At 37.6% G+C, this 24,368-nt stretch overlaps 1 protein-coding gene across 5 annotated transcripts in view; it reads right to left on the bottom strand.

Annotated features, from left to right (window-relative positions):
* Positions 1 to 481: 481 nt before the first annotated feature.
* DGKH (diacylglycerol kinase eta) overlaps positions 482 to 24,368 on the bottom strand; it is a 169,146-nt gene continuing 145,259 nt past the window's right edge. For 3 of the 5 annotated variants that reach the window (XM_032402940.1, XM_032402941.1, XM_032402944.1), the window contains 12 exons: positions 24,160 to 24,270; positions 23,925 to 24,021; positions 21,763 to 21,870; positions 19,911 to 20,024; positions 19,321 to 19,455; positions 17,917 to 18,080; positions 14,315 to 14,420; positions 13,189 to 13,281; positions 10,268 to 10,387; positions 9,824 to 9,932; positions 8,231 to 8,361; positions 482 to 3,367 (listed from right to left, as the gene is read on the bottom strand). In XM_032402940.1, coding sequence (XP_032258831.1) covers positions 3,278 to 3,367; positions 8,231 to 8,361; positions 9,824 to 9,932; positions 10,268 to 10,387; positions 13,189 to 13,281; positions 14,315 to 14,420; positions 17,917 to 18,080; positions 19,321 to 19,455; positions 19,911 to 20,024; positions 21,763 to 21,870; positions 23,925 to 24,021; positions 24,160 to 24,270 — 1,378 coding nt within the window. In that variant the 3' untranslated portion in view covers positions 482 to 3,277. The remainder of the gene's footprint in view (positions 3,368 to 8,230; positions 8,362 to 9,823; positions 9,933 to 10,267; positions 10,388 to 13,188; positions 13,282 to 14,314; positions 14,421 to 17,916; positions 18,081 to 19,320; positions 19,456 to 19,910; positions 20,025 to 21,762; positions 21,871 to 23,924; positions 24,022 to 24,159; positions 24,271 to 24,368) is intronic. The other 2 variants (XM_032402942.1, XM_032402943.1) reach the window with 2 other exon arrangements.

Here is a 24,368-nt window from a genome sequence, read left to right as displayed (position 1 = left end):
GTGGGAGATGGGAAGCCAGGAGGCCGGAAGGGAACTCACAAAGGGAGGTGGGATAATACTGAAGGGAAAAATGGAATACTTTAAAATTTTACTTAGGTCTGACCCTCTCCCCTTCCTCCTTGAAACACAAGTTCTGGGGCACCTGGCTGGCTCAGTCAGCAGAGCATGGGACTCTTGGTCTTGGGGTTGTGAGTTCAAGCCCCACGTTAGGTGTGGACATTACTTAAAAATAAAATCTTAGGAGTGCCTGGGTGGCTCAGTGGTTAAGCGTCTGCTCAGGTCGTGATCCCAGGGTCCTGGGATCGAGTCCCGCATCAGGCTCCCTGCTCAGCGGGAAGCCTGCTTCTCCCTCTCCCACTCCCCCTGCTTGTGTTCCCTCTCTTGCTGTGTCTCTCTCTGTCAAATGAATAAGTAAAATCTTTAAAAGAAAAATCTTTAAAAAAAAAAAAAAATATATATATATATAAAACAAATTCTTCCTCAGGAGAATAAGACTGTAGGGGAATGGATGTTGGCTGGGCTCTGATTCCCCTTCACCCCTCCCAAATTATCCAGGTGTGGGAGAGCCTAGCGGCAGGACGGTGCAATTAAAGCTGGCAATCCGGAGCAGGTTTAAGCTTCTCACCTCAGTTTAGGAATGGATCAAGGTACAAAGGCCCCACCTGCACTCCCCTGAGCTGTGATCAGATTCCAGAGAGCAGCTCTTCCTACTTTTTATTCGAGGCCCCATCAACTCTAAGGAGCTGCTCCTCTGTGACGCTGACAAGCGCCTGAGGAGGCTCTGAGGACACCATCTTGGCAAGCAGACGTGAGTAAGGTCATCTGGGTCCACACCAGCCACGCACAGGCAAAGCATACAGGAAAAATTGCTCTTATTTAACAACGACAAAAAAGAGAGCAAAATTGTCATTTTAAAGGATTTCCCTCATCCAAAAGCCATCTGCAAGAAAATGCTAGTTAACCAAAGAGTCCATTAATGGAGGTTTTACAGCATAGGTAAGAGTTATTACCTAGGAGTAAAAAGACCAACATCAAACAAAAAATTTAATCGTTCACATCTTACTCTCAAATTCTGAACATGTAATAGCTTAGACCTTTTCCAGTGGCAAAGGGGTATTTTGGGCGAACGGAAATCAATAAAGATTTTTATATTAGCTAATTCTTCTCTAGAGTTCCTTGCCTCTTTGCCCCTACCTTTCTTTTTTTGGCCGAGCTGATCAGGGATCTGTGATCTCACAGCTGAGTTCCAAAGAGAGGCTGGCATCTCTCTTTTAATTCTATAGGGAAATGCCTGGAAAAGCAGGACCCCTTGCAGGGGATGGGGAGGTGGGGACTATAAAGGGACTGGAAAAGAAGCCCTTTGATTTCATAAGTGTAGGTAACATTCCAATATGAAGTGAGTAGCTTTTGACTCTTTCACACTAGTGGATATAATTCCCTTTGGAAAATTTCTATTTATTCACAACTTAGACAGGTAAAATATATAGTCAGACACATTTGGTCAGGAACTCATCAGGCTCATTTATTTTTAAGATATCCAAATTTTGTGGTTTCTTTTTTCCTAGTAGTTAAATACCCAATTTATGAATAAGAATAAAGTGTCAAATATTTAAACTCCTTTGCTATAATTAAATTATATGTCTGACAATGTTCATTTTAAATGCTTTCCCACTAATATTTCTCATTAAGCATTTGGCAAATAATTGTCTAGAAAATATCAATGAGAGTATATTTCAAGATTATGCATATGTAAGTGTGAATGTACATGTATATGTGTATAGACACACACAAGTGTGTATGTATACGTGTGTGTATGTGTATCTATTGAGCACCTACTTAGAAGGCTACTTCATGAAAATTGTCACCACTGGGTCAATACCCTGTTTTCTTCTCTTATATAATAGATTTTTAAATATTATAATTAATTTTTGGTACATAATGTCTAAAGAAAGATTGTTTAAGGATATTTTTGTGACTTTTTAACACATGCCTTTGGCTTTCAAAGATTTGGTAATTGTAATGTTAACTCCTAATAAGCTTACACTGAAGTATAGTGGTTTAGAAAAAGGAAAATAATATCTACCTGATATAAGAATTAAGTGAGATAATAATAATAATAATAATATAAAGCCCTTAAGAAAAAATTTAAAAATTTAAATTTCTTGTTGAGAAGTTGTGTCAGTAGTCACTCCAGCTAAGTGGGTAAGTCTGGGTGACCAATCAGTATACAAATCCCAGCTGAGACCTTGGGGAAACTCCTGGATGTCAACAGCCCACTATATTATAAATGCAAACAGAGTATTAAATAAATACTAAAGTAAAGCAAAAAAACCCCACAAAATGTGGGAATTTTGGTTTGGGAAGCTATAATAAGTTTTGTTCGGCAACAGAACATGTAATTTTATAAAAATATCCAGAGATTTTCTTAATGCGCACGTCTACTGTTGATGATATAGAGTGACATCAAATTGACTTGCATAAAATGTGTATCATTTGTTGATTATGGCACAGACATATGGTCACAAATTCTTAGATACAGCATCTATCCAAAGTCCCACATCAAAGAACAGAAAAGTGCCTTGAACCAACAAAAGGGTACTTCGGTAGTAATAAATTAAATTCCATTAAAACTGACATGAAAGCTAAGTTTTACGAGATTACATGTGACATGCAAGAAAAAGAAAGACCATTCAGGCAGGAATGTCGTGCATTAAGATTTGCATTCATTCATAATATTTGAGGGGTTTCAACCATTTTCTATGACCAATGAATGCTAGGAATCTGAGGTGACACCCAATCTAACATTCAAAACACAACCTAATTTATATCTTAGTCTCCTAACCAGTGACTTTAAGGAAGAAGCCAATGCCTCCAATAATGAAACCTAAGAAGTTTTAGCCACATATTGTTATGCAGTCACATAGTAAGAACATTCCATCTGACCAGGTTTAAGGAAAGTCAAACGTAAGTAAACGTTTCCACCTTTCAGACAATGCAATTGTCTCGGATTCTTCCTACCTTCTTACTAATATGAGCATATTTGAACATGTCAAGTTTGCACAATAAGGAAATGGCTTTGTGGAATGTATTATTTGGCACAAAAATATTTTCTAATACCTCAAATGAAAATTTTCACCCACAGCAAAATATCAAGCCATAGAGGTGCTTCCCTGGTGCTTGCTTTTCTAGGCAGAAAAGTACAGAAACAGACAATTGCTTCTAAGAGCTTTGCATTAAGTAGCAATTACTTCCCTTCCAAGGAATAGCACCAATATGATTACACCTCAGACTGGGGAGTGCTCCTTCCAAGCTCTTTAATTCCCTGGAGAATTCGCTTCATATGACCCACTTTCGTTATCCCCAGGTCCTAAAAAAAAAAAGAAAGAAAGAAAAGAAAGAAAAAGAAGAAAAGAAAAGGTAGGAAAAAAAAAAGAAGGAAAAGAAAGAAGTTTATTGACAAGAGAAAACTGGGGATTAATTATTTCACTAGCAAACAGTATAATTAGCATTCAGTTCATTTAGTTTAGTTTCTACTCAATGACTTAGGAAGCATAAGCTACGAAAATCAGTTTATAAAGCGAAACTAACCTGACATTGAAACATTACCAACCAGTAAAAAAAAAAAAAAAATCACATCTTATACAAACTCTTAAATGTAACATTCTCAGAAATTATACACAATGGCGGTTCTTCAAGAGTTAAAATCTCCTTTTTACTTCTGCTTCTTTTTTTAAAACACAGGTCCTTTTGGGATCTCTGAGAAAAGTGACATGAGACATCAGGGCAGCCGCAAGTGGCCTGAAGGCACTTCCGTCCTAAAATACTAAACTTCAAAGTAAAGCCTAATCCTAATGACAGAGATCAGTGGCCACCAGCTAAATTTGGAATGTCAATGCATTTCCGGTTACATTTAGAGTTTTCGATTTGAGCAGACTGTTTAAATATTTGTTCTACTTGGTAAGGCAGAAGTATAAAAGATTACTTCAACCTAGCTCTCTGTGGGTTGATGCTTTTCCTCAGAACACTTGTGGCCTTTTTCCCTCAGAACCCTCCTTGTTTCTTACAGAACCATCTTCCTTTAAAGGGCCAAGAATTCAATATTTAGCTTTCAGCATGGAGGAGGATTCCAGACTGTAGTGCGCACAGCAGGTACTCGGCAAATAAATCCTTGTGGCAGGAATGAAGGAGATGCATACAAGAAAGCCATGACATTCACTACTTGAAAAACTAAAAGAAAGGGTGAAGGCCTCTGAACCCTATAATTTGTTTAAGTGTAATGGGCACTATCAATTGGCTAATACATGAAGTCAAACCAATTCTGCATAAAAAAGAGAGGGCTTGAAATATCTGAAAATTAGCAAAAAGATGGCTTCCAAAGCAGCCTCGAAAACAGGATTATAAGGTACCACAAAATTATGTGTCTGAGATGATAAAGATTCCAAAAGTCTGTTCCATTTCGTAAGCTAAGAGCATTATTTATTTTTAAGCTTTAAGTGAAATAGATCAGACGATTGTAAGCACACTCACACACACGTGCTCTCTCTTCCATATACTCTACAGGCTCTCTGAATTCTATAGCAGTGATGCTACTGACAATTTTGAATCTTTCTGGAAAATACTCTTTCTACAGCAAGTTCTCTTGTCAAGCTTGAGATAATTTCTGGGTCACATTTTTACAATATGCAACGGACCCTGAAAAATATTTTCTCATAGGACACCAGGCTATTCATAACCAGTCTTAAGGCAACTATGTTTCCTGAGTGTATGCTCACATAGCAAACTTAAAAGCAAGGCCAAATCCTAAAGAAAGACAGCCCGCGCCTGCTACCGAACTGCGAAATATAAATGCATTTACAGTTGCATTTAGATTCTTTGATTTGAGTGGGATATTTTAATATTCTTTCTGCTTTGTGATAACATAATTATCTGATTAAGAAACACACTTAATATTAAATATTTTATTTCAGGCCATACGCACGTTATATTTTCAAGAATAAAAACTTCTTTGGGAGAAGCAGACTCTACTCAGAATTACCATTTTGGTTGTAATGAGATGAATGTTTTCCACAGAATTACACTAACTTCTAGCTATATTTCTCTGTCTTGAGCTCAATACCTTCATGTCTTCTAGGAGTTAGGCTGTGATAAAGTTATGCCATGACATCTGTTATATCGTTCTTAATTTATTTTTATCATATTCTTTATTATGGGCCTTTTCTTTCTTTGGATGAACAGGTCTAATTTTGCAGAGACATGCTTTGTAGATATTCAGTTATCTTTCATATGCAACTTTCCAAATGAAAAAAAAAATAAAAAAAAAACCAACCACACAAACAAAAACATTGCGTCTTTGCCGCTGTCTTTTGGTGTCCCTCACATTTGCCTATGGTCTTCCTGGAAGGAGAATAATGCAATCAGTTTATTTATTTCCTAAAGCACCTCAGAAATATTTTTCCTTTCCCACCTTAACACTGTCACATTGCTATCTCTAGTTGTCTTGCTGATAAGAAAGTAATACCTGAGCCAAGGTCTGAGCAGGAGTAAGCCAGGTGCCGGGTCGTGGGAGATATATACCGTAGGAGGGTGCACCTCTAAAGGTGAGGAAGAGTCTAGTATTTTTAAGCAAATGGACAATGGCCAGGGTGGATGGGGTACAGCCCAGCGAGGGGCCAGTGATTCCACAGAAGGTTCCATAAATGGGCAGAATCGTGTAGACCTCCCAAAGATGCGAGTCTATTCCAGTAAAATGGGAAGTAACTGAAAGGTGATCTATCTGATGTTAAGAGATCACTCTGGTTGCCGTGTGGGTAATGGGCTAGAGAGAGCAAGGGTAGCAGCAGAAAGGCCAGTTAGGAACTCTGGTCTCACACGGGCGAGCGGTGCCCTAGCATGCGGTAGGAGCGTGGAAAGCAGAAAGAGAAATGGATGGAGTTTAGAAACCTGGCTCGGTGATGGGCTTAATGAGTTAGGGGACCAGGATAAGGAAGAGGAAGGCGCTGAGTATGACTGTGGGCTTCTCTGGCTTGAGTGCCTGGAAGGAGAGAAGGGTGCTTTTACGAAGATATCCGCAGAACAGAGGTTTGGGTTTTGACATGTTAAGACTGACTCCCCCGTGTGATAGGCAACTATCAAGTAGAGTTGGTGATAAAATCCTAAAGCTCCCAAATGAGGTCAGGGCTGGAGGTACAAACCTGTGAACCACGGACATCTTCATGGACCGTATTTGCAGCAACGGGAATGGACAAGGTTACCCAGAGAATAGGTGATCCTTCAGCAACACTTAAAGACTTTATTCTGAAGAGTCTGCTCCCTCGTCTAGCTACAACCAGAGATCAAGGGGAGCTCATCTGCTACCTTCACAGCTTTGTTCTACAGCAGGCTCCTTCCGAAAAATTATCTTCCTTTTTTTCATTCCCCCACGCCCCGTTTTAGAACGAAAAGAGTTAAAAAGGACGATGTCAATGCAAATTTCTGAAAGAAAAGTTTTAAGGGAAAGGATGTAATTTGCATTAAAAATAAAAACAAAGGAAAACAAAAAGTCCCATGATAAAGCTAAAGAGAAAGTTTATGAAAATAATTCTTAACCATTTCCTTTTTACTCATACTCTTTCTTCCAGCCAAGTCCTATCACTCTAACTCTCCTATGTGTAGGAGCTTTGTTTTTCCATTCTGCAAATATTTGCTTTACTCATTGTGTATGTGTGTGTGTGTGTGTATTTGTATGTTTATGGTCGCGTGTACATATATAACATATACATATATAATTATATATACACACATATTCAGTCTTTTCCTTGAATTTATGCTTATTCATGGCAAATGAAATGTAAGCTCCTAGAGAGGCTGGCAGAATATATCAATCAGTAGCTATTCAATGAATATTGCTGCCTGCCAAGGATATAAGAAGCTACATAAATATGTTGGATATAATGATCCCCTACATTTATTTTTTCGTGCACTCATTCCAAGTTTTGAAGTCAACCTTTACTCTAGGAACTCTAGTCCTGTATATTTTGCTATTTTCCAGATTTGGGACTCTCAACTGCGGTAATTAATTAATCTATTGTTTTATTATCCTGGTTAAAAATGTTTAGGTAGATGGGGTGTCCACTTTTAATGTGCTAAAACTGTATGACTCTGCTTTATAAAATCCTATATATTACTCACTAATTGTGCAAAGATCTCTGCTAACACATTTGTAGATAAAGGCACAGCAGTTCATGAATTTGTTAGGAATTCACTGTATCATAATTCTGTGCAATTCAGAACTTGGTCTACAGGAAAGAGATCACTCCAACATATGTTAAAGGCTTTGTCACTTGCTTATTACTCAATCTTGGAATTTTAAAATGGCGGTGTTTGGTAAGAAAATCCAACATGACAAAACAAAAACAAAAACAAAAAAACAAAAAAACAAAACAAAACAAAAAAAAGAAAATCCAACATGACAAAATCCTACGCGTAACCTTGGAATAGAATAGTCTACTTTGGCCATGTTGAGTCTCCATCCCCCAAAATAAAAGGGAATTGCTGCAGACCATGAATTAATGATTTTCTTTCTCTGAAATAAATGCCAAATAGGCTCTAAGCTGCATTCTAGCAAAAGCGAAGCATAATTTTTACTTCATTTACTAAAGAAAATAATAAATTTCTTTTTGAGCATAATACAAGCATAACAGTAAGTCACAGAGAGGTCTAGTTGTTCACGTGAGCTCTGAAAGGGCAGTCAGAAACACAACAACATCATAGGACCCTCAGTTGCCACTGCTGTAAGTTTCTAATCTAGTTCCACATATTAGGAAAACTTTGTTATTGGTATTTTGAATCAATTTTTAGTTGTTAACCTTTTATTAGATTTTTTTTAGTCATTTTCAGCAACAGTGATCCCCTCTCTTGCTGATCCAATAAAATGAGCTGATAGAAACATGAGCTATTTGGAAGTATTAACACAGGGACAGCCATACCAATGGATGCAGAGAAAAAAATTACTAACTTCATGCTAAGCTTTAGCCATAATAATCAGAGAATGATACTTGATAGGACAATATTGCTGACATTCTTGTTTAAAAAGCATACAAGGAACTCCGACCACAGGACAATGCGTATTAGATTACTGCATGTTTGCAGGACAGAAGCCAAGCTATAAGCATGTAACAAAAGAGGTGCAGGAGAAAGGATTCTGTTTTGCTGGGAAATTTTCAAAAGCAGAAGAGTAGCACAAAGGAAATACCTTAAGATCTCGCCTTTCCAGATGCAAAAGTTCAGCCCCTCTGATGTCATGACGGATGAAGATTTCTTTGTACTCTCCCAAATTGAGCAGATCCAGCCAAGCAGCAACTTCCTCTGTGCCCCATTTTTGAACTACCAAAGTTAAGAGCAAAACCCCCTTAATTTCTACATGCTCAATGCATTACAAAGCAAAGGTTGGCCAAAGAAGATGCAAAACAGAGTACAGCGGCAGTGCTAGCAAAGGGAAAGGTTAAAGGTGTTGTTTCGACAAAACTCCCATTTCGCTTTTTCCCCCATGCAGGTTACAGACTCTCAATCAACACAGAGATCTGACTATGCAGGGATGTTCACTGCTGTGCACCGTGCCTTGAGCTTTAGCTCCATTTCCTCTCCAAGCCGCCCCAACTACACAATCTAAATAGCCCAAGATCTAAATAAGCTCTGACGACTTCCTTTAGACCGTATATGAAACTAGTTCTAACTGAAGTAGCTACAAGTGCTGATGAAAATTGAAAATCTGACATGGGCTTCTGAATATTACACAGACGTCGGCTCCAGGTCTGGCTGAATTCAAGGGATGCCTTTATTGATTCTGTTACGGTTCGTAATCACAATTATTGACAATGATAGCACTAAATGTGTTGTTAGCTCACCTTAATGTCTTCTGAAAACTGTCAGTACTGCTAAGATGAGTTGGACTGTTACTTTTCAATATGTATCATCATTGTTTTATACATTTTATTTGACATTGATTAGCTTAATTCAAATTTATTTATTTGCCATACTTGGTTTTAAAATGCCCTTCAGTGGCTGCTCTACAATTGTCAAAAATCAGGTCATATATCACTTTTTTAAAAGGAGACAGCTCACTTGGAAGGATTATAAAATGATTTGATCGTGCAAGGCGCCTATTGCCATCTACACAGAACTTGAAGGAGCCTCAGCACCACTGCAGCATTAAAATTACTTCCTAGGGGAAGGGGGAAAGGGAACCAGACCAATACCACCACAGACAGTTTAATCTTCGCTTGAGAATGCAAGTGTCACTGGGGGCTGTCACGACTGAGGGGCTGACATGGTGTAGGAAGTCCTTGAAACAGGAGAAAGACAATGCGTAACTTTAGGTGGAAAAATCAATTATTTAACAAGTTAAAGGAGTAAATGGAAGTTTCAACATGCCATTCATCAAAATGAGCTAGACTTTGAACTTTGAAGAAGAAAAACAAGTTACACACCACTGATGCCTTGAATTGTTGTTACGCAGGACACAGGACCATCTAAACAGACGCACTGACGTCCACTGAACAGAGTAGAAGCCCATCAGCGACCACCTCGTTTTCTTGTGTGCTTCGTTGCTAAAGACTCCTACTGGTTGGGGGACTTACTTTAGGTGTGACATGATTTGCTTTATTGTGGTAAAATGAGCATAAAATAAAATTCACCATTTTAACCATTCTATGGTGTTTACTACCTCCATAATGTGCAAGGGTCACCACAAATAATTCCAGAACATTTTTATCGCCTCGATGACATCGCTTTAATGAGTCATCTTTTCCACAGGGTTTTACTTTCCCTTGCAGTGCAGATCACCTACCAGGCTGTGAACTTGTCTTCTGCTTCTGAACCTTTTCCTTTTTAAATTTTGGCACGATACGAAAGACTGTGCTTCTGCTGTTTCTCTTGGTGCAATCCATGGGGGGCTCCTGTTCGAGTGGGGCAAGAAAAGGAATTTGCTCAGGACGTTAGGAGAAGAAAAACTCACCCCGATCTTAAAGCCAACGCAGGAACAGGTTATAAGCACAACACACCGTTGAAGCCGTGGCTTGTTAACAATTAAAGTGCATGATGCTACGTACTCCTTGAAAATGTACTGATTCCCGTGTGGTACCTTTGTTCACAGAAAAGCCTTTGCTCGCTTGTTCAAGAGCAGCACATTTGAAAGTGGTATTCAAAATGCATTCTCCCTTGAATATCTCTTGTTCAAATTTGATTGTCATAACGTCTGCATTTATAAAGAAACAGGCCACATTTCACATACCGCATCTTCGTTTGGGTGTAAGATATAATAAAGCCAAGGGATCTCCGTTAACTTCTGCAGCTCCACCTCCACAGAATGTAAGGCATTAGACACGCGTTCCTCGTGCGGGGATTCTAACTGCTGTTCGCCAGCAAATTTTAAAAAACACAAAATAAAACAAGGCTCAGTGACCAATCTCAAACAGGAGAAATTCATTTTATTTTGACAACGAACATCCTCATCTCTTATTAGGCTAGGCTAGGTTATTGTTGTTGGTAAGATACAGGAATATAGGAAAAAAAGAAAAGATTATTTTCTATTGAGCTTATTTAAAAAAAAGAAAAACCTGGATAGATTTATCCGTACTTCCCAAAGATAAGATAAGTAGCTAGTGTGACTTTAATAATGTCACAGAAAAAAAGTATCACTTTTGGTGGTTTTCTTTCTCTCTCTCTTTTTTCTTTTTCTTTCTTTCTTTCTCTCTTTCTTTCTTTCTTTCTCTCTCTCTTTTTTTTTTTGTAAATTCTTTCCTCTCTCCCTCCCTTCCAATCCATGCGTCCATCCACCCAGTCTGCCTGCTTGCTAGTAAGTAATCTCACTATTCTACTTCTTTGTGGCAAAAATCCTTCCGATTTCCATGGGCCGCTATGTAAGCAAATAATACTATTTTAAAAATTGGTCAAAAACGTGTCACATCATAAGAACTGCTTGGCACAGAAATCTCCTGGAGAATTAAAATAATAAGTTTAAGGGGGAAAAAAAAACCCCATGAATCTCAGAAAAATTTGTGACGAAAAGCTGTTGTAAAAATCAGGGCAAAAGCAAAACGCTGAATGGTCTGAAATCTGGAAGAGGGTTTGGAAACTTTAAGGAGAATTTAACCGGTCACTTATTATCCGTTCATTTGAGGCAGCTATTAAAAAGCACTTATAAATTCAATAGTAAAGGTGAAATAAACACTGTTACATGTAGAACAGGAAGGGAGGCGACTGCCTTCTGGTCCTGGCTTTGTTACTAACTATGCAACCAAGGGAAGGCTGACTGATGGTAGGAGTCTTAGTTTCTTCCTTAATAAATAATAGAAAGTGACCAGATTATTTCTAAGGTCTATTCCAGAGAATCAATCCTTTCATAAATTACTTTAAGATTGTAGAGGATCTATATACAGGTTTGCAGAATTTTAAACTGAAAGTTCAGCGAAATTGTTCCTGTTATTTATTATGGTCATTTTTTTCTCCTTGGTTATTCAAGGTATTTACCATTTCTAGTAGTTAATAAAAATATGGAGATTCTCCACCTTGTCATGTAAAATTTACTACTTTCCTTTGAGTCTAAGAATACACGTCTTATAAAATTGATAAAATGGTATTGCATATTCATTCTAGAAGCAAAATAAAGTGTAAGCCTTAGTTGATCTCGAATATGACTGACACTGTATTTTGACATCAATATGGTCAAAGGTTTTGAAAAAATTCACTGGTATACATTTTAAACCATACACCCATATTAGACAATGACAGAAGTAGATCGAAATGATTAAGAGTCTGTGTGGGTTGTTCTATATGAACATAATATAATTGATAAATACTAACCAACTAACACTCAATGGGTGCTTTCAGTGTAGAGAGCTGAAACACAGAACAAGTTATGCTTCTAGTTGTTGTCAGTCAGGAGTTACCTTTTGTATTTCAAATAAGACAAAAAATACATGTCCTTCACATAAAAATTGGGACCAAAGCCACAGCTCACTGGATTTCACTGGACTGATTTTAGAAGAGCAACAAGAAGACTCTAGTTAATAACAAAAGTGCCAAGAATTGGCAAAATGTTCCATTGGTTTTATCAAAAAAGGTAATCAATGTGTCTTCCTAAAAGTTTTTCTTCAGGGCCATAACATAGGCAGCCACGTCCTGCCCCAAGGAAGTTGTACTACTTCAGCTTCCTCTGGAGATGGGTGTCATTCATCCTTGAAGCTTCTCTTCTCAAAGTAAAAGATGCTCCAAGGATGGTACCCTTCCGGACCCCAATCAAACTCCAAGCACAGTCACTTTGTTAGCTAGACTGTGACACACCTCCTATTTTCCCACTATGCCGGATACTATGACTTTTAGTACCACTTTATTTTCCAAAGCAAGAGATAAAATTACAGTCAAGAGGAATGTTGTAAGATCATCACGGATCAGTTCATCAGAATCGTGACAAGGAAGAAAAGATAGCTAATGCATCGTAATGCATCAGGCTTTCTACAGTTACAGCAGCGCGTGTGAATAACCCACAATCGAACACTAGGTGGCGAGAAGACCCAATATTCTAGAACGTTTGAAACTGGTGAGAGAATAAAAGGCTGACAAGGCAGACTCCAGGCAGACCAAACAGGACATCTGTGGACTTCTAGCACTTGAGGTCCACTGACTGTGGTCCAATTCAGACCTGCCCGAAACTTCATTTCCAGCACCAATCTGAGTTAATCTAGAGATAGGGCTAGCTCTTGAATTTAGTTCTTGAAACAGCGAGTCTAGAAAGTGCTGCCCTTTAAGCGAATCTAAAAACCATACCAATCATATTTCAAATGTTAATTTCAGGAACAAAACCGATGATTTCCTCTACCTCTCTGCAATTAGGAAGCAATGAGTTCCTGAGGAATGCCTGCTACACTTCATAAGGCTCAAGTCTCTCAAAGCTGACTGGGGAGAACAGTACTGCACAAAAACCTGATGGCATCTATGAGGGGAAACCTCTACTCCTGTTAGCCCGCACCATAACTCCCCGGTGTAGCCATGCATTTTCTCGAAGGCAAAAGCCAGGTAAAAGGGAAGCCCTAAGGATGGAGGCCAGGAGGCTGCTTCTGCGTTAGAATCTGATGAATGAATGCATGCTCCCGAATAAAGCTGAGGCCCACACATGGATCGTCATTCTTGTGTTACCAGTCATCTCTTCCTTACCAAAGGAACCCTGCCCACTAGTAAAGATTCTGTTTCATTATATAATGCCTTCACATTGATGGCTATTTCAGTGGCAGTGTCTCTCGTAAGACTCTAGAAAAAAAAAAAAACACATCAAAGACAAGTAGTTCTGTATTAAGTTGGGATTCAATCATCAGCAAATACTTTACATTTTATTCTTCCCATAAATTCACATCACACATATTTTTACAACTCTACCCCAATTCTATTGTAATTGAACAATTTCACACCCGTGCCCTGACTATAGTCACACACTTAGGACCACCTCTCCTGCATACAAACGTGTGGAGGCTTGCAACAACATATACGTGTTCCCATAAAACAGTTCAGTCAAAGAAAATTATGCCTTATCAGATAATTATCTGATTAATTATCTGGCATTATCAGATCATAATCAGTTCTATCCACTGACTTTCACTCCCAGAAGTTCCAACCAGGCTGTTTTTTAGACTTTTACCTTGAGGAAGCAGCACTTATCTATCAATTTAGGTAACTTCCACTGAATAATTAAAAGAATGAAATAATGCTATGAGTTTTCTCTACGCTACAGCCTTGTACCATGTATCACATTTCAAGAGAGCTGTATCCTTTCCCTTCTTTTTTTAACACCTACGTTAAAAAAATTATAGATGTTACAAAATTGCAGCATCTACATTAAAAAGTTTACCCACTTTACCAGTTTCATAGAACAAAATGAAGTGAGAATAACTTCTGTACACAGCTTTGACATTGAATGAACATTTCTAATAAAACGCATGGTATGTAGTTTGCCCTACATCAAGGTGCAGGGGAGAAGGTGAAAGAAAGAACAAGACGGGATGGTGGTAGCTCGAAGGAGAAGAAGTGCAAGGAAGGTGGCAAGGCGACAAGTGATTGAAAGAGAAATGGGGAAAAAATGAAGAGATTTTAAAGGAATGGAATGGAATGGAAAAATGGCAGGAAAAGAAAAATGAAAATGTGGCCACTAATTCATCATAAGCTTCTGGCAGGCACTCCTACAGACTGTCTAATGCTTTTTCAAAGGGCATGGCACATGTTATAGCATTGAAATATATGTGTAATACATAACAGTCTGTGGAATGAGAATTTACCATTAGCTCCTCACCTCTGGGAAGCGTGGGTTGGCTTTATTCAGTGCGTGGGAGCATGCATTCACAGCATGGGCCAGTTCTTGCTCCAAGAGACAATGGATCGTGGCTGCATCACAGATCCTGAAAGCAAAAATGAGGCAGGTGAACAAAAAAAATTTGAGCATCGCTGATTTTTCTGAAGCGTAGAAATGGAAGAATCAGACAAGTCGGAAAAAAAAAGATTAGGGGATATTTTTAAATGAGTTCAACTCAATTATGAATAACAAAGGGTAGATTTACAAAATTCAAACCCCACTGTAACAAAGAATGTGAAACCAAAAATCTTTATAGGAAAAGTTAGGCTTAGAATCACAGATAAACACAGTGAGGTACTATTTGGAAGAACAAAATATAGTAACACTTCATTTTGAAGTATCATTGGCAAGTGAGATGGGGCCCAAATGTAGAGAGCAGAAACTTAATCTTTTATTCATTGAAACTTCAATCAGGAACAAATAAAACAGAGTAGTAGAAGAACATTGCCATATTTAGCATATATACACTAAGTGTTTTATATACATTATCTAATTTAATATTCACAACTTAAAAGGTAACTGTGATTAATTTTCTCCACTTTATAAGAGCGTGAGGGCTGGAGAGATTCGGTAAGTATACAAAGCTAGTAAGTAATAGAGCCAGGATTTGAATCTATGTCTATCAGCTCCAAAGTCTGTTGTGCCACAGTCCTCCGGAATCTAAACATTTAAGAATATCCTGAACAAACAGGATCCTGGAGCTCACTAAGGCCAAAGAAGAAAAAAGGAAAAGTTCCACCAATTGCTAGAAGATGATGTAAAGTTTGCGGGTGAGCAAGAAGGCAAAACTATGCAAATCCTTTTTGCTTCTGACATCTACAAGGAGAATGATCTTCACATTAGAAAGGGTAAAACGAGAAAAGAGACTAGGCCTATATTGTTGAATCAAGAGTAAAGGAAGAGAGCTTAATTCTTAAAGATCATACAATTGATATCCAAGCCACAAAGGAATTTGCAAATGTCATCTCAATATTTCTACCAATAACCTTGAGAAATCATAAAGAATGGGTTATTTATCAGAAGAATAGAGGTGGGTAAATGTTACTCTAATTTTCAAAAAAAGGAAAAGAAATAAATCAATTTCAGATCAATATTTCCAATTGCCTACTAAAATTTCCTCCCAGATATTTCTTTCTTTTTTTTTAAGATTTATTTATTTATTTGAGAGAAAGAGAGAGCATGTGAGCATGAGGGGGCGTTGCAGAGGCAGACTCCTGGCTGAGTGCAGAGCCTGCCATGGGACTCCATCTCACGACCCTGAAATCATGATGTGAACCGAAACCAAGAGTCAGATGCTTAACTGACTGAGCCACCCAGGTACCCCTCCTCCTAGATATTTCTAATGTAGTTTAAATTCTGGAAGTCCAACACGGAGCCTGTCATTTTCCCTCTCAAACCTACTTTCCCTCCTGAATCCTATGGTTCCATCAAAGGTTCCATAATCCATCCAGCCATTCACTAGAACCTGAGGGTCGTCCTGTCTTCTAATTCAGGTCATTCAGCAATTTTAGATAATAATCAATCTTAAGTCTCTCTTCTTCTTTCCATCTCTCCTACCTCAATCCATTGTTCCCTATCAGGACCATTCCAAGAATGTTCACCCTAACCTTGCTTTGCTGTCTTGCAAACAATGCTACACATTGCTTCCAGGAACGTCCTGGTAAGACCTGGCCCCTCTTCCCTTCTCCATCCACATTTCCTACTCTCTCACATACACCATGCCATCCCCAGTTCCCTGAGATTTCCTAAAAGTACTATTCATTCACACTCCTCTGGGCCTCTGCCCAGGCTTCTTCCCATGTTTAGAATGTTCCTTCCCTTACTCTTCCATCAAGACTTGGCTGAGAGATCACCTTTTCCAGGCAGCCCTCCCTTACTTTCTTGGCCTCCTGTGTGTATCCACAGCACCCCCACTGAGCCCTGTGATAGCACTCTGGCCACACGTTTCCCTTCTGCTATCCTGCCAGCAAATTAAGGAAAGGGACTACAACCCAGCCATTTTGGCATCCCCACTGCTTAATATGGTGGTTGGCATGCAGAAAAGACTCAAAATTATTTGTTGACTACCGAATGAATAAGTTCTGAAAATAGATGAGTGAGCCTGATTTTCATCTTTTGCAAAATTAAAAAAAACACATATGGGGCACCACATTAGGTTGACCAAAAGCAAGTCTGGCCAGCCTTCACTTCCCTTTTTTTGATAAGGTTATTTGGTTAGTTGACAGGAAGTTAATTTAGGAAGTGTATTTGATTTCAAGGGAGATAATACAGAAAGTATATTTTGGTTTCAAGAAAATGCTGCAGTTCTATTTTTAATTTTCTGAAAAACCTCCATACTATTTTCCATAATTTGTTAATTAGCTTGATTATGGTCATTGTTTTACAATGTGTACATATATCAAATTATCATGTGTACACCTTGTACATATATATAAGTGATTTTATTTGTCACTTATTCCTCAATAAAGCTGGAAAAGAAGCAAAAAAAACAGAAGTTGTTTATAGTACCCTAAGATGAATCTCTCTGTGGATAAGTTCTTGCACTTAGCTAACTACTCATTTTTCTTACCTTGCTTCTAAGCTTCTCTGTATCTTGCAGTTATCATACTTTATTCTAATTCTGAATGTTGGTCTCGAGCTGTAGGGAGTTCATATTTTTTCTCTCACATCTCTAACATCTAGTACATTCTAGGTTTCCAAAAATATTTAAAGAGCTTTGTTTTCCTTCTTTTCTTTTTCAACATTTTTATCAGTGACCAGATGAAGGTGTGGTAGGAATAGCTACCATACACAGAACACTAAATAAGCCAGACGTGATGTGCTAATAAGTTTCTTACATGGTGGTCTCATTTAGCCTTCACAATGACCTACAGAGTGAGCTCTTATTATCTCCATTTGGTAGAGAAGATTTAGGTGAAGAGGGGATAAGAAACTTGTCCATGGTTGTCCTCCCTTCCCCCAACAAAGTTTACTCTTGGTCATAGTGATTTTTATCTGTTTCACACTCCCAGAACTTGTGTTTTCATCTCTTCCCTTTCTGTCTACTAAAATGAATTCCTATGTGGTTTCCCAATCTCTGGATATGTCTTTGGAAACTGATTCTCAGACTTTTCCCACACAAATTTCCTTGGGAGCAGGGTTAATATTTATATTTCCTTCTACATTCCAGAAGAATTTAATTAATAATTATAAGGTAACATATACATAAGTAGTAGAGTGTAAAGACTGTGTAGAACTGGGGAAATAAGCAATAACAGAAAGAGCACCCTGTTGTGGTAGGTAAGTTAGGCAAGCTCTCTACTGCATTTCAGGAAGTCCAAGGTCTGTGCTGCAGAGAACACAGGTGTGTGTGTGTGTGTGTGTGTGTGTGTGTGTGTTGGAAAGGGTTTAATTGAGGCATAAATGAGGCAACAAATGAGGAAGGAAAGTAAATGCATCTCTTTTAGATACCCCCAAACAACCGACATTATGTATCAAAACTAAAAAACAAAATTGGCCAAGACCAGAGTTCTCCTCCCCTAAAGCAAGCAGGGCCACCATACCTAGTAATGAGCTCCTCTGCAGCCTGGGAGCATAACTGCATTTGGGACACCTCTTCTGTTGCCAAGTCAACGGCATGCTGGATGTACAAATGGGTTCGAAGAACTGGTTTACTGGAATCACACTTCTGTTTATCTTCCCAAGATTTCAGAGTGCTTTCAAAAGCCTATTTAACATCAATATTGCAAGGAATTGTTAGTTTGGAACTCTGAGACCCACATAAGAGAGTATTTAAATGTTACATGAATGACTTTGAAACGATTGCTTTTTTCCTAATCTGAAGCTTCATTAAAGAAATCATAAGATACAAAAAAGCTATTTTAAAATTTTCCAGTGTTATCATAACAAATAAGTAATGTAATCAGTGATGAGGAGTGAATCACTGAAAAGTTTTAAGAAAGACAGCTTCAATTTAGGCTTCAATCTGTACTTTAATCCCATCATAGACAAGATGGGTATTGGCAGTCTTATTTGTTGTAAGTGTGACCTTAATTAAAACATATTCTGGAAAAGGCAGAACTATGGAGATAGGGGTTGAGGTAAGAGAGGGAGTGATGGATAGATGGAGCACAAGGAATTTTTAGGGTAGTGAAACTATCCTGTATGATACTATAATGGTGGATATAAGTGATTATATATTTCTAAAAAAACATAAAATGTACAACATGAAGAGTAAACTATGACCTTTAATTAATAATTATCAATATTGGCTCATCAACTATAACAAATGTACCACACTAATACAAGATGTTAATAATAAGGGACTGTATGTCAGTGAGGTAAGGAGGTATGTGGAAATAGAATTAGAATTCTCTGTATTTTCTACTCAATTTCTCTGTAAACCTAAAAAAATAATAAAAATGTAGTCTATTAAGTTTTTTTTCTTTTTAGAGAGAGAGTGCACACATGTGCGCATTATGAGCCAGGGTGGGGAAAGGGGGAGAGGGAGAGAAAGAGAGAGAATCCCAAACAGGCTCGAAGCTCAGTGTGGAGCCCTATGCAGGGCTCAGATCTCACAACCTTGAGATCATGACCTGAGCAGAAATCAAGAGTTGGCACTTAACCGACTGAGCCACCCAGGTGCCCGTAGTCTATTAACTTTTTAAAAAACTAAATACTTGTTCATATTTAAAACCACAATGACCTAAATGTCAGATTTAAGAGACAATTTAAATATCTTTCCTTGGTTTCTATTTTTCAGAACAACTGAATTTTTTTTTAAAGTAGGCTCTACCCCCAGTGTGGAGTCCAACGCAGGGCTTAAACTCACCACTCTGAGATAGAGACCTGAGCTGAGATCAAGAGTCAGACACTTAACCGACCGAGCCACCCAGGTGCCCCCAGAACAGTTTAATGTTTTTAAAAGGCTTGATAAAAATCTAGAAGAATTTTTCTTTTTTACATACCCTGTCCCTTGTTAGCATCTGAGCTCTGTTTTTGTGCACAATTTTAATAATTCCTGGAGGCTGAACCCATGCTTCACCATCCACCTGCACTGGGACTCCCTCATCGCCAAATATAGTGATTTTTACCGTACGGCACTGAAATAAAACAAGTCATTTTAGAGAACAAATCGTCCCGAGAAACTGACAATCTGCATTCAAGCCTGACTTTTAGTGCATTCGGTGGAATGGAATGCATCTTTTTCCACTTGTCATGACACAGTAACAACTGACATGACAAGAAAGTTAACATTTTTTTAAAAGATTTTATTTATTTATTTGACAGAAAGATAGAGAGAGAGCACAAGTAGGCAGAGCGGCAGGCAGAGGGAGAGGGAGAAGCAGGCTCCCTGCTGAGCATGGAGCCCGATGCAGGGCTCGATCCCAGGACCCTGGGATCATGACCGGAGCCGAAGGCAGTCGCTTAAGTGACTGAGCCACCCAGGCGCCTGGAAAGTTAACATTTTTAGATGAATAGACAGCATAGGAGTCCTTTGGAATAGCTTCCCCAGTGGCCCAAGTCATGAGGTCAGGTTTGATCAGAGAAAACAAACCTGGGCTATTCGATGATGCTGCAGTTTAATGACCCTTGAAACTGCCATTTGCATGCTATCAAATATTGCAACAACTTCCAGGATCTTGTCATCAAATGATGGTGCAGCAAATATCTGAAAGGAAAAACTACATTACATTTCCCCTGATGAGGTTAAGGTTTAGATCAAGTGGCACATCAGCAATGTAAACTCTGCAATATACATATTAAAAAGAACTTATGAAAATAGTAAACAGAAAAGTAAGTAAACGTTATTAGGAAATGATAACCCAAGGACAAAAAGAAAAACCCACTGAAGATGATTTAACGTAAACAAACTTAATAAAAAAGGTTTCAAACCTACATGGATAAAATGCTAATGTCTCTCATAAAGCACTCTTTGAACCAGTGAACTATTATATTTCTAAATAATCCATCTTGGTATAAAATGTGTTAAACATCTGTTCACACATAACTTTGATGTCTTGATAAAATGGTGCATGTAATTTTAGGAAACCTAAAATACCCAGTTCCCTTGGTATGTTCTAAGGGAAATCTTTCAATGTGTTACAAGCAATATGTATGTATAATGTGCTTTACATCTTAATGCAACAACTTTTTAGGGCATTTGAGATGACAACAGACACCTCAGAGAATAAAAATCATGCAGGATTACTTTAAATGCATTTTCACAAAATTAATTTAATCAAACGAATTAAATTCCGGCTGTATTACTTTGTTCCTTTTATTCTCTCTTTGACTATATGACAAACAATTATGCCTCTGAAAAAAATTATTCAGCATCAAGTAATATCCTAGTTAAAACTTTCATTGAAAATATCAGGATGTGAATTTGCAAACTTTGATGATTTCTTATCATTTTTGTTAGCAGAATACGTGGTTTTAAATCCTGTCTCTGCTACTTCCTGTGTGAACTTAGTCTCAGTTTCTTCATTGGTCAAATTTAGATAAAAATTGTGGTTGTTAATAATGAATGTGAAATTCTGAGAACACTATCTGATGACCTAGTAGGTACTGTTAGCTTTATTTATCTCACTGATTTCTTCCCTTTAAAATATTTAAGAGTAGTTACAGGCTGACAAAAAGTTAACAGCTAATATAAGTTTTATAGTTCATTAAGATCGGAATATATTCATATAATGAAAATTACAAATATATTCCAATTTATTTTATACTTTAATCTCCGTCTGCTCATTCAAGAGCCCTGAAAAAATGGGTCAGTGGGAACTCTTATTAGCCTCAAATAAAAGGGGCTATCATTCCTCACATGTGATTCTTCAAAGACTGTAATAATCCTTTTTTTATTGTTATATATATCTTAATAATTGTTCCTTCTCTTTCATTTTATTATTTTTAAAACATTTATTACATTTGCTAGGTTGTGTTTTTTCTTTTTTAGACTTTCCTGTCTAAACATAGCTCTAAATTTCAAAGGCCAAATGAGCCCTCTTAACATTCCTAAAGATAAAAATAATAATAACAGACACATAAATTTAGAAAGTTAAAAGTACAGAAGGCATTTTGGTAAGCAGAATAATGTCCCCCTTCCCACCTCCAAAATGTCCATGTCTTAATCTGCTGAGGTTGTGAATGTTACTTTACATGGCAAAACAGACTTTGCACATGTCATTACTAGAAGGACCTTGAGAAGGGGAGATTATCCTGGATGATGCAGTGGGCCCAGGGTAACCACAAAAGTCACTGAAAGTGGAAGAGAAGGGCAGTTGGGGTGATCAGAATGATGCGATGGAAGATTCAGCCTGCCTTTGTTGGCTTTGGAGATGGAGGAAAGGGCCACGGGCCAAGGAATGTGGGCAGTCCCTAGCGTCTGGAAGGTGCAAGAAGATACTTACATCATCCTCTTTAGTTCCACCCCAAAAGTTAGTGCCTCCCGCATAGCTGGGAATGTTCAACACTGCTATTCCTTGCAGACTGGGAAGAGGAATATACTGCCCATCACACTGTAAGGTAAAAAGCTTAGAGGTTAGACAAAAAGAGCAAAACTGCTAGTTGGGAAGCCACTCAAATACCCAAGACAAAGGATGATGGCGGGAAGTGTATTGGTAATGTTTGCTTCTCCTGTAAATATATTCCTACACATTACTTTCTCTTTTTTTTTAATTAAAAAAATTTAAAGTGTATATTCCTATGGCAGAAGTTGTAACAGAAAACCAACTTAAAATAATGTTTTACCTCTTCTTTCTGTCAATATCAGGCAGTACTTTTCTGGAGTTTTTTTCAGATCACTTAACGATATTCTCACTTGCATTATGGTCACCTTTGTGCTTATGTCAAGTGTCCTTTTGGAAGCAGGTTCAGTGAGGGCTTCTGGGTCCCAACCACCTCATCTAGCCCCTCTCTCACCTCCTGGTACTCTTCTCCTGCTCTGTAACTAACTGGTGGCTGGCCAGACTCAAAGCTGAGTTTCTCAAGTAGTCAGAACCAAAACCAAGGAAAGAAACACCATGCATGTCGGGAAGTATCTTAAATTCTGTGTCTTCTAATTAATCACTTAAATGAAAATTAAAATTACCACTTAAGTGGGGAAAAATTTTCCTCCAGCTGGTGAGTAAATTATACATGACAGGTGAGCAAATTCTTACTGAATAGAAGGTTTAATCCTTCATTTTAAAAGAGGAGAGCTTGCAGATGTCAGACTTACAATAGATGCTATAGTTTCATTAATTCTTACAATAAAAAGCAATTAACATAACTTTATAACACTCGCATTTTAATGCCTGATCGAAATAATCTCCAAACTTTAGAACAAATGAAAATCCAGTTTCAATCCGTTTTTCAACCATTTAAAATAACTAAGAATATCTCATACTTGATTGTACTCCTTCATGCATTTTTTACATTTTCTTTTCTTTTTCATAAAAATACATTCAAAGGTTTATACTCTATCCCAGCACCTGGGGCCATTCCTGGCACACAGCTAATGCTCAGTGTGTATTTATTAAAGTGAACAAACATTAAGTATTGAGTAGAATAATAAACTTTTTCTGAATCCAATAAATTGAACAGGTATCTTTGTGTGCTTTAGAACAAGCTGTTTAAATCATATAACTAACTTAAAGGAAATGGAAGAAATGCCAGTAACATCCATCTTAATTTCACAGCGATGATAAATCAAACCAGCTGATCATGCGCTTGTGCTCTAGAGGGGAAGGTATAATGAGTTTATCTTTACTAGGACATTTAGTTGATAATGAATGAGCCAGGCACTTCTGTAGTCCGCATTCCAGTGTAAAGGTAACACCTAAAAAAATAATGCTCCTGTTTAATTTAATGAGCTGTAGACTTAAGATTTGCACACTTTTCTGTACCTAGGCTATACCTTAATTAAAAATATCTGGTTATAAAAAGATACAAGATAGGAAAGACATGTGTATCAGCATCAACCGTGAGTCCTGGACCAACGGTGAAAGAAAATAAAATTCACAGAAGTTAATAGACTTTTCAGAGCCGTGTCCCCAATCTTCTTTTTCCTGTTAGTGAAGGAGAGTAAATAACTTTTGCTGCCTTATTTTCCTCTTTAAATTAGTAAAAACTACTAAAAAATTTCAATGCTCAAAATCTTTTTATTTTACTATTGTTAGAATTGGAACAAATACACATTTAAATTAAAAGAGTCTTTATACTATGAATGTTTTCTCAGGGATTTGTGAAACGTCAGGCATTATAGAATTGGGCCAGAATTTGTCAACTTAAATGAAAGATCTGTGGGAATTCATTAGAAATGCTCTCCTATAAATGTCCTCATCATGGCTCTACCTTCTCACAGAGCACCAGCGACTCCACAGAACCATCCACACTTCAGGAGCTAATGATAATGATAATTAAGTGTGTCATTCATATCCAGTGTCTAAACCTCCTTTAGTATGAAGTTGATAATCACCTCCATTGAGTGTTTAAGCACTTGAAGAGGCATTTAGGCCAAATTAGCTCTGCAAATGTAATTATTTTTCTAAGTAAGATAATCTGAACTATCTTTACTTCAAGATGAACTTACCTCAAGTTGAACCCTCTGTTCTAAATTCTTATACGATCTCTGTAATAACTCCCGGGTTCCAAGGACTCCATACCACATCAAGTTTTTAGTTCGGCTCCTGAAATAAATATTGGCAGACAATTTAATAGCTATTATTGATTTACTCTTTAAAGGCAGAGCGAGCAAAAGAGCTAATAAATGAAATTAAAGTGAAATTACCTTCATGTAATAACATTATTACTATTACCAAAATTACCTGCATTTTTCAGGGTGCTCCTCTCTCTTATTATTAAATTCTAATGAAATTTTTGCATCTAATCCAATCCCAAAGTAATTGTTCATGACACATTTTTCTGAATATCCATCTCTGTGATAATAAGGAAATGTACATAAAAGTCAACTTCAGATTCATAACAATTACAATTTGCACACAAAATAGCACTTAAAAGCATTTAAGCTTCCATG

The sequence above is a fragment of the Phoca vitulina genome, unplaced genomic scaffold (assembly GCF_004348235.1).
Source record: "Phoca vitulina isolate PV1807 unplaced genomic scaffold, GSC_HSeal_1.0 scaffold5, whole genome shotgun sequence".
NCBI classification, from domain to species: domain Eukaryota; kingdom Metazoa; phylum Chordata; class Mammalia; order Carnivora; family Phocidae; genus Phoca; species Phoca vitulina.
The sequence above is the reverse complement of the archived record's forward strand: the minus strand, read 5'-3'. Positions and strand labels throughout refer to the sequence as shown.